Source organism: Varanus komodoensis, unplaced genomic scaffold (genome assembly GCF_004798865.1).
Source record: "Varanus komodoensis strain SLA01 unplaced genomic scaffold, ASM479886v1 scaffold14_1, whole genome shotgun sequence".
Classification (NCBI taxonomy): domain Eukaryota; kingdom Metazoa; phylum Chordata; class Lepidosauria; order Squamata; family Varanidae; genus Varanus; species Varanus komodoensis.
This window is the reverse complement of record NW_025335438.1, coordinates 9921230-9936420: the sequence shown is the minus strand read 5'-3', so window position 1 is coordinate 9936420 and position 15191 is coordinate 9921230. Positions and strand designations below refer to the sequence as shown.

The 15191-nt window shown below is 40.0% G+C and overlaps 2 protein-coding genes across 4 annotated transcripts in view; one reads left to right on the top strand and one right to left on the bottom strand.

The window, feature by feature from the left end:
- Positions 1-1443: 1443 nt before the first annotated feature.
- On the bottom strand, positions 1444-9893 carry ELOC (elongin C). 2 transcript variants are annotated; one of them, XM_044424306.1, is made up of 4 exons: positions 9786-9893; positions 4562-4616; positions 3497-3640; positions 1444-1863 (listed from the first exon to the last, which is right to left on the bottom strand). In XM_044424306.1, exons 2-4 carry the CDS (start codon positions 4563-4565, stop codon positions 1673-1675), a joined length of 339 nt encoding a protein of 112 aa, XP_044280241.1. In that variant the 5' UTR covers positions 4566-4616; positions 9786-9893; the 3' UTR covers positions 1444-1672. The 2 variants fall into 2 exon arrangements, with proteins under 2 accessions (XP_044280241.1, XP_044280242.1); XM_044424307.1 differs by lacking the exon at positions 9786-9893 and adding an exon at positions 9405-9645.
- Positions 9894-10816: 923 nt separating this feature from the next.
- The window catches only part of HAUS3 (HAUS augmin like complex subunit 3), a 22800-nt gene continuing 18425 nt past the window's right edge, over positions 10817-15191 (top strand). Inside the window, exon 1 of one of the 2 annotated variants that reach the window (XM_044424059.1) lies at positions 10817-11360. The gene's annotated coding sequence lies outside the window, so the exon portion shown is untranslated. The remainder of the gene's footprint in view (positions 11361-15191) is intronic. The other variant, XM_044424058.1, reaches the window with a different exon arrangement.

The window sequence follows — 15191 nt, the reverse complement described above, 5'->3', positions numbered from 1 at the left end:
GGATTCTTGGCTGCACCATAAAATGTGAAAAATGGGAAATGTTCATTTCATATCAGAAAAGGCATTTCTTAATTTAATGTATGGATGAATTAAAACCTCAACAAGTACATTCTGCTAGTTAGTTTTTAATATATTTAAACATTTTGTGTGATTAATGGCTTGAACAGTATAAATGTCCACCTGCCTTGAATAGCAGCTTATACAATCCTTTTTAGAAAAACCTTAGGTAAGTTGGCTGACAGATATGGCAATTATTCTTCACACAGTATCATTTTCATACTTTCTAAAGCTTTGTAAAGCAATGATTTTCAACTACCAGTCTGCCAACTAGCGCCGGTCCACAGATTTCCTACCAGTTCATGGGGGGCTGCATCCCACTTGCCTCGGACCAGCATAAGCTATGGTCCACCACCTATTACTTGGTTGGCATCGTGTTCATAGGGGTGTGCCAGTGCTGCCGGGGAGGGGGCAGACGGCTCATTGGGAGCCAGCTGGGAGCTACACTGTGCTGATTTTTGCATTTTTTTTCTTTTGTTGGTGTTTTTTGTTGCTTGGTTTCTGGTTGTTTTGGAGAATTTTCTTTTTTTTTGGTATTGTGTTCAGAAAGTAATACACAGAAAACTGTATTGTGCATATGGTGCTTTTTGTTTCTGCCTCAGCAGTTCCCGAGGTGGTTTTCCTGTTTTCACTGGTCCCCAGCTGTGGAAAGGTTGAAAACCACTGCTGTAAAGGACTATCTGCAACCATAACATTTTGGATGTTACTGTTTTAAGTGTTGCAGAAAAGAGAATCCATCATGAACAAAGACACAACATTTACTTCACTAATGAGCAAATCATACCGGCAATCACATCTAAAATGAAACTTGAGTTTCAAAGATATGACCACAGGTAAGTTGTCAAATATTCATACTTAGTTCTGTTAATGGATACATGGAAATCTAGTTGCTTCCATAAGTGATATAAAACTATTCAAATCTGCCCTTTATACAACCCCTGCCAATGAACTGAAAAATGGTAATTTCAGTTCAGACTTGAAATTGTAAAAAAAGCTAAGGTAGAACACTAGATAAATATAATAATGCCTATTAATACGATGAATATTCAAGCAAATTACAGTGCAAGAACACTGCTACTAATATTTGTTACAACTATGCAACACTCCCTAGAACAACTGTCAGGTGAATCAATTTTATCAGCATAGTGCGAAAATCTAGAGAATTTAAGATACAACCAAAAAACAAAACCCGAAGACCTTTAAAAAAAAGACTTAAAATACAAACCTATATGTATGTGTCTAGAAGTCCCATTTATTCAGTATGACTTAATCCCAGATAAATGCTTATAGGACTGCAACTTTAGCTGTGACCTACTCTTGGAAAACACTTATCTAATTTCAGTGGATTCACAGCATTAAAAACAGAACTCTGTTGTCACTATAAGCTTAAGTCATCAGTTATTTGACAAGTTTATTTGTCGGTCCATTATTTGTGTAAGCAGCAAAACAAGATTGAAGCACAAATGATTCCGATGCAAAAGCACTGTGGGTAACAGCCTCTGCAATGGTCATTATACTTCTTAAACATACAGAACATCTAAGAAATAGTTACTAACAGAACTACTAGCATTAAATACAGAGGTGAGGTTTACATTTTTATTATAATTTATTTTATTTAGCAATCTAAGAAGTTTGCAGCCATCAGCAGTTCCAGTGCAATTTCAGGGGCAATTGGAAATTCAGGAATCTCTGTGGAGCTGTTAGTGTAGCGAACCTTGTAGGTGAAATACATGCATACTTTGGATAGGACGTGAGAAGGAATCTCTCTAAAATTGACTTCATTTGTTTCATTTTCTGCAAATTGTCCTGTGTACATAAAAAAGAAATACATATTAAGTGTGCAAGTACTATTGAAAGTAAGCAACAGAATTGCAGATACAGCTTGAGAGTCCTTTGCTGCTTGAATTTAAAATATTCAAGTGTTTTATCTCCTTTGTGCTTTCAATTTTTAGCTTTAGCTTTGCAGACAAAATAAATGTGGTCTCCTTGAAATTTTTTCAATATTTACTCTGTTGAACCAGTTCTTATCACAGCTTCTATTTGACATGGTACAATTAGGGTTGATAATAAAGTGAAAATACTTCAAATCTTGAACATGATCCAGCTGTAAACAGAAGCTGAAATGGCAGTGTCTCTCTGGGGAGAAGGAGAAATCTTCTTGCATTACACTGAATGAAACCCATATGCCCAATCATAGTTTAAAAGTTGTTGATTTAGAGATGGAATTCTATTAACACTCAACTCTTATCAAAAAGTTCAGGCATGCATATTATATAATTTATGATATAATTTATAGGCAGCCAAAATGTCCATGCTCATAATTTTCAAATGAGACACTATTATGCTATAATTCCCAAATAATCTCTTCTGCAAATAATGTATGCTTGATTTAAAAAGCCATTTTACTACCTTGTTTTGAATGTATAAATATATTTATAGTGGTTCTTTCATATTGCATTTGCTGTTTTTGAAGAAATAACTTTTGAGATTAAATCAATTTCACTAACCCAGAAATATAATCCTGTTTGAAGATCAGATTCAGCAACAAAGTTATGAAGATACATTTGAGATGTACATACACCTGAGCTTCTCATTAATACAAACAGGAACTTCTCCTGGACAAACCACTGAACATTCATATCCCAGAGCTCACTACCTTCACACTTAAGAGGTAAAGTGTAGATTCTGTGTACATAGATTTGCAAAGGAATAATGAGATTTTTGCTGTGCAGAAAAATCACAGCATGTGATCTCTGTAGACACAAATTCATAGTTCTGAGAACTGTAACACCAAGCATCTGTGATATTTTCTAGATAGGAAGATTCCCAATAATCTTACAAAATCCTCTGGAAGAGCATGACATTGTGAATGGAACAATGGAATCCATTTATCAAAAATGTAAACATTGTATGAATATACGGCCTCATGTTACATAACCAAAAACTAATCCTTATTTCATGACAAATAACTTTGGGACTATAATGTATTTTAAATAGAAAACTTCCTCAAAAAACATTTTATTTAAAAAACAATTTAAATTAAAAATCTGATTTAAATTTTAAAAATTCATTTTTTCTTAAATCACTGATTTTTATCCACACTATCCTGCAGGCAGTAAGACTGAATTATATAAGACAGACTCTAATCTTCACTATAAGATACTAATTTCTAGTACTCAAATGGAAGTATTTCAACTTGCCCTAAATTCAAAAATATGTTAAGGGTAAAGAGCTGTATGGATTCATGCATTCCTAATAGTTCAGACACATTATCATTAACAAATGAAAATGCAAAAACCTACAACCTGGCTTGTTCAATAATGAACAAGCTGGAAAAGTGGTTCAAATAGATCACTCCAGAAAGTAGATCATTACAATGCATAAAAAATTACCATGAAATCCAAAATGAAGATTTACAGATACAATTTGCTGTACCTACCGGGACCACTCAACATAGCTTTTATTGTTCCTGATGTGAGTGCATGCTCTCGTTTAACAATGAACTCATGACCATCAGAGGATATCAACTTCACATACATTGCATCGGGGCCTTCACAACCACCGTATGTTTTCTCTTCTCCATCTATGAAACACAATTATGCTAATTCAATGTATGTCTTATAGAAGACTTATGAATAGAAACTAATATATAATACTACAAAAATTAACCAAGAAATGCAGGATGCTAGGAAGACCAACGTAGGAAGCAGATATTCAAAGAGCTCTAAAAACGTTTTATCTCCAAGTTGCTCAGCATCTTTTTCTTTTAATCTGAAATCTTTGAAAAATGCGAACACACATCAGGAAGACTCCTTCCCACCTATGTAAAATGCAATAGTACTAACACAACGAGAAACAAGGGAACATTTTGTTTATTTAAGCACTGTAGACTGAAAGTAACAGCAGTTGCAAATAGCTAGTACCTTAGTTATATAAAATAGCTTTTTGGAATAGGTGTATTAGATATGGACATATAAAATACTTCAGAACTAGAAGCTCATTTTTAAAGAAGCTAGTCATTAATATATTAAATTTCACCACTCTGTCCATTGACTCTGACACATGTTTTAACCTGTTTCTTCCCTTATTCCTTCATGCTCATTTCTGGGGCTATCCAGTATAGAATATTCTGGAAGGCATTCATTCATAAGGTTGCCATAAGTTGAAGATGACTTGACAAGAAGAACTGGTGGAATCCTCCATATGTTAATATATATATTTGAATTAATATTTTGTAAAAGACTTCTAGTGTGATGCAAAAACCTGAACTATGTGGCATTATAGAAGTTCCATCATATCATATATTACAGACATTGAAGCCTAAGAGGTATCCCGCAAAAGGCATTGTACTTTCATACATAAGTACACAATGTTCTGAAATCTCAGTAATCACTACAGGAAAAATGTAGTCAAAATTAAAAGCATGCTTCTGTGATATGATGTGGAATGTGCTTACAAAGCAACGGTACTTGTGAAGGGTTAATTTAATAATAAATACACTTACCCATTGCTTGTTATCAAATGGCTAGTTCTTTGCCTTTGTAGTTTTACAGTTAGATCTGAAAACAAATGGAAAAGTACAAACACATTCAAGTTCATGACTGAAAGCAAACAATGTGTTTGGTGGCAACATAAGAAGGTCACTAACTGCACTCCTTTCTATAGTTAGCACTGAAGTTAAATACAAGCATGACTTAGTTATGTTTGCTGTGCCACATCACGAAATCAAATGTAGATGGTATTTCATTAATCACTACCACCAGTTTGAGGCCAAGGTTATTCAAGGATTCTATTGTGCAGCTTGAATTTGACCAGTCAATGACATTTCTAGGCATAATCTCATCTGCATATTTTGTGGCTACGAACTAGCAATAAATTCCAATATAATTGGACAGGCCTACTTTCAGACAGCGTTCCAAACTTAGCTTAACAAGGTGAAGCATGTTTGACTTAATAGGAGTATTTCTTCTGCAAAAATCAAACTCCTATACAAAAAAGGGTAAGTTTAATAAAAACAGCTCAAAGAGCCTTGGCAACTGTCATGTGTACTTCACTAACTGCAACGATAGAGTACTCCCATAAGATATGTTTTGTGTGGGAGGCTGTCCTTGAAAACAATTCAAAAGCATTATATGGTTCAGTTCTACAATACCCTGCTACTGACCAGGATCAGTCACAGATTGCATGTAAGAACTTTCACAGGTTACAGTTCAAACTAATGGTCCTTACCTTGAAAGCCCTAAGTAGTCTGGTCCACTCTTCAGAGTGATTGCTTCAATACACAGACTAGCTGCTTGAGAATTCTGAGCAGCCTCAGTCCTTATCTGCTAGGACTATTCTCCATTGCAATTTATTTGCTGAAAGCAATCCCAACCCCTATGTGGCCTGTCTTGATAGTTGTATCCTTTGCTTTCAAAGGCAGGTAAAATACTTTTATTATGCTGGGATTTTGGAATCTAAGACATTAACTTGCTTAACACCAGTTTAACCCTACTGAAGATAGTAGAATATGCATTTTAATTTTGCAGGTTTTATGAAATTACAATATATTTCTGTTAAATGCTTATGTGTATGGGTTTAATTTTCTGAGAAGCAGCATGAAATAAGGGAAAGAAAATCACAAGATTCAATTTCTTGGTTATAAATTACACTTCCTATCAGGCAAGAAAGAGTAAGCAGAACAGCTTTTAGAGTACAGGAAAAGACTTGATGGAAGGAGCAATCACGATTGTTACAAGGAGACGGGCTTTTTTCTTCATTTTCTTTACAGTTTAAGGTACATTTCTTATTTCTATGAACAGGTACTACATCTATGGTAAATGAATGAACTCACTAACTGATGTGTTTAGAATAGATTTTCAGACTATCAGAGGTAACCTTCTTAAGTGTGTTAGGATACTATTCCATGAAAGCAAAAGTAAGCACCTGAACTATGAGAAGGAAAATGCACAGGGGAAGATGAAGATTGCTTCCTCTACAGGGCAGTAGTGGAGAAAGCAATCTTCATCTTCCCCTCTGCATTTTCCTCTAGCCAGTCACTTTTGGCCATCTAGCAATGGCATTTCAGAGGGCCAGGGAAGGAGGTTGGAGAGGCCTCAAGATACCTCATATTCTCCTCTCCTCACCACCCCTTGAAATGTCCCTTGCTACTTATCCTTGGGTGCCTGTACTAAGCTCTCCTACTTCCTGGGAGAGCTGCTTTTAGCATCAGTACCAAGAGAAAAAACACACCTGACTTGCTTTCCCTGGAGTTTATCTCCTTTGGTTCCTCTCCCTTGCCTGGGTGGTGATTCCAGAAGAATCCCTCGTTTTTTGTCCAGTGCTTGCTTGGTAATCATTCATTCCTAACTTAGAGAAGGGTTCTAGAAGATTTCTTATTACTTAAACACCTGGGCACTTATCTAGTCAATAATTTGCTAAGATCTTAGCAAGAGCATCTGCACCTAAATGCCAGCATTCCGATGACCTGGACTTTACCTTTACTAGAGATCTGCAACTCACTGCAAAAGGGAGATATCCCTCCTCCCCCTCTCTCTCTCTTTTGGGGGGGGGGAGCCCTCGATATGATCAAATCAGTATGATCTGACTGAATGGATTACTCCAGGCCAACCTTTTCCTTTGAAAAAAACTCAAACAGCAGGGGGATCACTGCCTGATTCTTCCTTCCAGGTTTTGCACAAAAATAGGTTACAGACACTAAACACACAGAAAAGCAAACACAATACACAGTATGGTATATTTGGTTATATCAGTCCCTGGATGTGACATCAGCAACACTACTGTCTGCCTCTGGTAGAAAATAGCTTTAGAGCATTGGTATAACTTAGGATTCCTGTTAGTGCCTGGAACAGCAAATAGGTAACTTACAACTCCTTGTTTCTGTTTGACCAGGTATGGCCTCTCCCAGGTAGCTTTCTTCCTGTGGACCTGTGGACTTTCAGCACTATCCCCTGATCTCTTGGCTGGTTCAGTTCTTCTCTGGATGCTTGGTCATACCAAACCTTCTGCTTTCCCTGTGTCTCTAATTTTCTGTTGGGCCAATTCCATTATCTCCGTAAAGAAGTTCTGGAGGTTGTCTACAAAGGTCTTGCTGTGGCACCACCCCTTCACAGGGTGGCTTAAAGAGATTTAGGGACCCCAACACTTCTCTAACAAGAGTTCAAATAGGGAAGACTAGGCTGGAATTTGGTGTGGAGCGGTAATTAAACAGTACTGCTGCTATGTCTTGTCCAGGTCTTTGGCATGAGCAACGTATATGCTTTTTGATCATGAGCCCTGCAATGGAATTTCTCAACTAGGCCATCAGGTTGAGAGCCGGGAGAGACAACAGTTGTTCTGTGTCTTTCCCATAGCTTCACCATGACTTTAGACAATAAATAAGAACCAGGGTCATTGACAACCCCCAGTGGTAAGCCCTTTCTCATGAAAAAAAATATCCATGAGGTCTTGGCACAGTCTCTATATATTTTATGCAGTGGCACTGCTTCTGGGGACCTGGTGGCACAATCTATTACCAGGTTCCTCAAGCTTGGAGGTTGGAGAGGCCACTCAGTGAGGAAATGAGCCAAGCAGATCAAGGGTTATGCATTGAAAAGGTACCCCAATGACTGACAGAAGCTGAAGGTAAGCTTTGGCCTTGTTCTGAGCTTTTCCCTCTTCGTGGCAAACCACAAAAAACTTTATATAGGCTCACATGCCTGGATTTATCTTTTTCCCAGTAGTAATGCTTTACTAAGGCAGTCCAGGTGCATCTACCCCTACAGGCCTCCAGGAAAATTGGGTACCACATGGAACAGATCCAAGTCATACTGGTAGGGCACTAATAGGTTCTGTGCCTCCCATCTGCTACCTGTGTGGCCAGTACTCACAATATAACAAACTCTGCTTGGTAACTGTGTAAGTAGGTTCTGGGTAAGCTAAAGGGTGTCTTTTGCTTCCATCCATCTGACTAGGGACAGATGCATCTGCTCTAGAATTTATATATCCAGGAATGACCATATCTTACTAGTTTTCTCCATTTCACTAGATTTCTGCTAAGCCCACCATATCTACTTTTGCTCTTAAAACCAACTAGTCAGACTTCCCAATCTTAGTTCAGAGGCTTCTAGCATAAGAGTTGAAACAACTATTCATGGAGTTGTTCTCCAGATGTCTCTGGCATGTGCATTTTCCATTGTAGCCCTCATCATTATTGCTGCATTACATTTCTATCATACTTTTCTTCCTCTTGCAAGGAACACACAGTGGCTTACACTGAGTTCCTCAATTCTATTTTATTTCCACAACAACCCTGTAGGGTAGATTAAGTTCAGAGTGAATAATTGGCCCAAAGTGATCCAGTAAACTACAAGGTTGGGTGGGGACTAGAACCTGAATGCCTCATGTCTCCAGTCCCACCACTAACTAGTATGCTACACTTAAGCCTCTTTAACTAGCAGTCATGTTTTATTGTAAGATCATGATCCATTTCCACCCAATCCATGTTTGCTTAATAAGAAACGTGTTCATCTTCATCCAACACAGCTTATTAATCCAAACTAGATGCTACTCTGTTGGCTTTCCCTAATGGTTGCATTTAAAAGTTTTGCTACCCCTTTTTATATGAAATAAAAGCAGTCTGGTTCCAATGTGGCTCAAGTGGAGCCACAGACTAGCTCATACTCAAGGATTCTTGAAAATACAAACCAAACCAAGCTTTGGTAGGTAACAAACCAATTACCATACCAATTGCCAACAAGCAATTACTTGCTGCTCACTGCAAAGCAACAGGAGAACAAAACAGAAGCCAGTGTAACTCTACTGGAAACCTTGAAATTACAGTATATGTCCCATTCAGTAGATCAATTATTTCTTCATGTACTCTGTCTTGGAAGTCCAGAGACAGTAAAACTGTTCCAAATATTGTTCGAAATGAAAACAGAAGATACTTACAGAAGTCTGCGCGGAACGGCTATCAGATAATTACAACTGAAAAAACAGACTACTTTTCACAATCAAAGTACATATGCTACATCACTATCTGACCTGTTATTTGTCCAGTATCCCAGAACAAGTGGCTCCAGGCCACAAGTATAAATATCACCATGAACCAAGCAAAAGGCCTGGCTTTTTACATCCAGATGTTCAGATGTATGATGGGTGATCATCAGAGATAATCTTTTTTTCTGGAAATTGCATATTAGTAATGGAACTCCACCCCATGCGAATTTACTTGATATCTACTTTGATAATGCCAGAAGGCCCGACTAAGCTTGGGCTATACACAGAAGGCAGAGCTGCGATAGGAGGCAATTCCAGATACGAATCGCGTGGATGTAAGAACAGGCCACGAAAAGAAAATTACGTACGTTGCTTTGGGTTTCTAATGGGAATGAAGATGGAATCACAGCGCTACCCTTACAGAATAAAGCCAGTCAACTGAGGGGCACCTTCGCGGCTAATGGGCCGGAAGGGAACATTGCCGTGTCGTTCTTTAACACTCCGCCGCCAGAGAAGGAAAAAGAATCACGCTTCGGGATACTCGGCTCCTGGAAGCGTAAACCCACCCGCGGTTTGGCGGGTGCGAGAAACACTTCCCATCCAGCAGATACCGCAGTACCTTCCCACGACCACCAGCTATCAACAAAGGGATGTGTGTGTAGCTGGGGAAAGGATCCCTCCTGGCATCCAAAAGAAGGCAGGGGGGAAGGGTGTTATCAGGTATCCTACCCGCTCGTTCTCGAACTCACCTCTGCTCAGCCAGAGCCTGCAGGGAATCACAGGGTATCTTCGTAGGCCCCTCACACCCCCCAACCCTACTTCCTGTACGTCGCCGACCGGATTCCGGTGCCGGAACACCATAGAGATGGAAGCCTAGAGAAACACACATGCCCGCTTTCCTTTATGTAGGTGATTTGGCTTCGGCTATATGGCAGAGTTCTCTTAAGGCGCGCTCTGTCGTAGCGCTCTCTACAATGACGTTAAAGATTGAGGTTTTGCAGTTGCAGCACACTCAGGCAGGCACACAAACACATACACAAAGTCATGTTACCACCTAGCACACTTGTGTTTTTGCTTCAATGTATGTTTGCTCAGAGAGCACGATGCCGATAAATCAGAGCTATGTTGAAGTATTGGGATTCTGCGTTGTCTAGGAATAGCTGTCAGTTTTACTTCTTAGGCCGAAAGGAAGAATGGAATTAGGCAGTCGAATTGCCAGACAACGGATTTTTTTTGTATATATCTCGCCTTTTATCTTTCAAGGAACACAATTGTCCCCTCCTTAAAAACAACACCCTCACCCACTGTATAACTATAAGCGCATAGATTTAAAACAATGCCAGCACTTTCTTATATGTGGTAAACTTGACAAGAATTTCCACCACAGGATTTCCTTCTACGCAAACCAAAGAATGGGCACCTTCAGCGTCTGCTATATAGCATGTGTAGTCGAACTGTGCTTCCATACGCCCTATCACGGTGCTGCAAGAGGTTTTCTACTATAAGATTATAAAATTAAGGAAAATAGCCTCACTTCAGTATCTTCATAGTATGAGCACTTCACGCAGTATGTTTAGTGCGTTTTGTTACTTTCTGCGTAATTTTACACACGAGAAACCTAAGCCATACGGTTTCCGGTTACAAGAGAATGAGAAAAAGAGCCGTTTCCTGGAAATTGCGACTCAGACGGATTCATCTGATAGAAGGAAATTCACCCCACCCAAGAAGTTCTGACGTAACTTCTCATGGGATTTTACGTGTATGCGGCAACTTTATCACCTTTTCAGCGCTAGGCAGAAAAGGATTTTTAATGTACAGAGGGATTTTTAATGTTCGGTTTGTCTTCATTGCTTATCTGGCTTGTTTTTATCCGCTTTATTTTTAGTCGTTTTGAATAATACATTGTTGCACACAGTCCTGAAATATTAAACTGCATGACTGGCGATATGCAAGCATTTTAGGGTTTTCTAGTGCAGTTTAGCTGGGGGTGGAAAAAGGGTTCTACAATTGCCAACACCCTCCAGCCAGCCATACTGAAAGTGGCCCTACTTTTATTCCACCTTATTCCTAAATGTGCATAAGATTGCTCAGGAAATAAGCTATCAAGAAAACGACATACTCGGAACAACAACAACAACATGACGTGATCCGGATACCCGACAGTTTGAACGGATCAGCTCTCGCGAGAAGTCGGAAATTTGAATCGCTGCCGCCGCAGGTTTTTGAGCGGCCTTCTGCTGGATGTAGAGAAGAGTACTTTGGTCTCACCGGTAGTACATATTTCATTTCTAAATGATTACAATTATGATAACGATTTAATTACGGTAGGTGGATCTTTAACAAGATGGGGGATGGGGAATAACCAGCCAGGGGTATTTGGTTTTGAAAATTAAGGTTACAAATATGTTTAAAAGGTTAAAAATAAAGACCTTAAAGACTTACCGCATTTAAGAGTGAGGCTTATGGCATTTAATAAAATTTACTAGCAAGTCTGTTCCGTTTATGTAAAAGAGCACCAATACAGACGTGGGAATAAATTCTACTTAAGGCCATGAGACTTACTTCTGAGGATTAAAGATGAAACGTGAGTGTTCAAGATGAAATGCGCTTTTTAAATCATTGTCAGTGAAAAAGGCAACAAAGCTGGTTATATCGTGCAGTGGTGATCAAGGCATCGTTAATTTCCTTTTTAAATTTTTAAAACAGTGATGGGCAGAAAACGGTCCATGGAAATTTTACAGAACTTAATTTTTCCGTGGGGGGAAAAGCCATTTCATGAGCTCATTAGTAAAAACTAACATATGTTCATTGTAAATACAATATCTGGCTACTCTGGCAGCTTCAAAGTTGTAATTATTTTTGCCGGTTATTATTGTTAGCAGATGTGATAGCGTATATGTATGTCATTGAAATGCATTCATGTTTCAGTCTGAAATGGAATGAATAAATAGGAATAGCAAAACTGAAGGTGCCCTAATAGCCTTAATGGAAGATAGTTGAAATTTTCTTAAATGTCTGAGTCATCAACATATGCACAGTTCTTTAGACTGATAAAGTAGTGTGTGTCAACAGTTTCCAGTTTGACTTTGTTTTTTCTTAAATGTTAACAATGTGTTACCGGACTCTAACCGGAGGCCCTTTTCAACTCTACTTGGGAGTCACTGGCTGTCAGACAGGGATGGGCAACTTGCTGACCTCTTACCAGCACTGGACTCTAACCGGAGGCCCTTTTCATTTCCCTCTTTTTGAACCAGGTCTTCCCCCAAGCACTTTTTTTTTCATTCCCCTTCTTTTGAACCGGGTCTTCCCCCGAGCAGTTAACTCTTTTTACTAGAGGCTTTTTCTTACCTGGGAGCTCCTTGTCTTGTCGGGGTTAGCTCTCCCCGTCTCGTTTTCCTCTCAGCCACCCTTTCCTCAAGCCCTGCTCACAGCTGGTGGAGGTTTCCAGCCAAATTTGCCTCAGCCCAAATGCTGAGGGAGAGCTCTCTAATGCCAGTCATCCACCCGTCCGAAAAGAGGTTCTTTGAGGGAGAAGTCTTAAGAATTTTGAGGGAAAATTCGCCTTTAGTCCGCTCAGTGCCCCACGTTGGGCACCAAAACTGTTACTGGACTCTAACCAGTTAACAGCTGGGGCAAACCCCAGGTGGACCCCAGACCCAAAAACCAAACAGAGCCTGAGACGAGACTTAGAGCTAATTGCAGTTTTATTCTGGTGCACTATAGAATAAACGGAGACAGAGGGGAGATGCTTCCCAAATCAGAGTCTCGAAAGAGGTACAGAGAACATACATTATATATCCTACGTCAGGGGTGTCCAAACTTTTTGCAAGGAGGGCCAGATTTGGTGAGGTGAAAATGTGTGGGGGCCCACCATTCAGCCTGACATTCTTTGAACCATTAATATTAAATGCAAATGAACTATTTCATGAAAGACTAAACAAATAACTTAACTGCACTAATGTGAAGGGTGATACTGAGATCTCGACTGCATTATATAGGCCAGGTCTGGCTCAAAAACAGTGGTTTTGATGCACAAGATGTCACGCAGATGAAAGTCACTTAGTCTCGTCCTCACACGGTTCTTGTTAATGTTCATAACCAAGAACGTCTTCTCGCACAAGTATGTCGAACCAAACAAGCGCAGCATTTTCTTAGCAAATGTTCGAATCTTTTGGAACCTGCCTTTATCCAGTTGACAAGAGGGAGCTGTTGGTGCCGACTGCGACACTCAGCGTCACACTGCAGCTCATTGAACTCCAGCTGCAGGTGATCTGGAGCGTCATCAGGGTCCACAGAGAAAGGAGATGAAAAAAGCATGATCTCCTTTTCAATAGCTGCAAAATCCCAAAAGCGCTGTTGAAACTCCTCAGCCAGAGATGAGATGTCTGCTTCATACCTCCTTATTTTCGCACTCATATTGTTCTGTGGAAAACTGGTCATTATTTCCTGCAGTGATGGGAAATGTGTGGTATTGGGCTGCATTTGTGACAGGTGCCTTTGGAAAAGTAGCAGCTTGGTCCCAAAGGCTTTGATATGTGAATACGGTTGGCTTACCACTGCATTTTGCCCCTGAAGGCTCATGTTCGGCACGTTCAGATGTCGTGTTATGTCAACTAAAAATCCAAAATCAGCCAGCCAAACAGAATCAGATAGCTCTGGCATCGGTTGTCCCTTTTTTGCCAAGAATTGTCCGATTTCCTCCCTAAGAGAGTAGAAGCGCTACAGTGCAGACCCCCGACTGAGCCATCTTACCTCGTTGTGATACACAACATCTCTGTATTCAGCCTGGATGTCGAGTAGAAACTGTTGAAACTGGCGATGGCACAGAGCTTTGGAGCGAATATAATTAATAGCCTTCATCACTGGTTTCATAACATGATCATATTTCAGATGTTTGGCACAGAGAACTTGTTGGTGAATAATACAGTGGAGTTTTATAGCTTTGCCTCCTTCTTTGCTGACTTTGTTACAGACTAGGGTTGATAATCCACTTCGCTTGCCAGCCATGGCAAGTGCACCATCCGTAATAATCCCAGTGACTTTATTCCATTGTAGTTTCATGTCATCTACAGCGGAACAAACAGAAACAAATAAATCTGTTCCTCTTGTTTGGTCCTTAAGGCTCTGGAGGTCAAGTAGCTCTTCACTCACGTTCATGTCATTGTCCACTCCTCTCAAAAAAATCAATAACTGAGCGATGTCAGATGCATTTGTGCTTTCGTCACAGGCTAATGAAAAAAAGTCAAACTCCACTCCTTTTGCCTCTAACTGTCTCTCAATATCAGATGAAATGTCTTCAATTCTCTGTACCACAGTGTTACGAGCCAGGCAAACATTGGCAAACTCTTGCTTCTTCTCAGGACAAATTTTCTCCACCATTTTCATCACGCAGTCTTTAATAAATTCACCCTCAGTAAAAGGTTTGCAGTGCTTGGCAATCAGTGTCGCCACCTCGTAGCTCGCCTTTGTGGCATTTTCATTTGACTCGCAGGCTCTTGTGAAAAAGCGCTGCTGTGCCGTTAAAGCAGCTTCCAGTTCCTTCAATTTTTCGCCGCGTTTGTTCCCAGTTAGCTTGTTGTAGTTAGCATGTTTCGTCTGGTAGTGCCTCTTGATACTGAATTCCTTGAAAACAGCCACAGTCTCTTGGCAAATTAAGCAGACAGTTGTTTCATATGTCAGTGAAAAAGTACTCCAGTTTCCACTTGTCCTGGAAGCGGAGGCCCTTGCTGTCAACTTTCCTTTTTTTAGTTACTGTTGCCATTTTAGAAATGGGCACACAAGCCTTGTGTCACAAGGGTCATGCGGCGAGAGTGCTGACTAAGGTCTACTGCCATCTTCTGGTGAAATATAACCACCAGCCTTGAAGGAGCAGGAGGCAGCAGGGGACAGCTGCGGGAACCACTGTGCAGTGAAGAGAAAAACGTCGGCCGGCTGGGATGAGTGACAGGCTGAGCCGGCAGGTAGAAGAGGCTGTGGGACACTCGAAATTTGAAAACGGGCCGCAATTGGCCCCCGGGCCGGACTTTGGACATGCCTGCCCTACGTCATAACAAAATAAATTATTTTCCCTATTATTCTTTGTTCTGTTTGTTAGTTTACAGAAAACTCTTTATTTATCCAGAGACTCCCCTTTCTAATGTGTCTGTTGATTATCT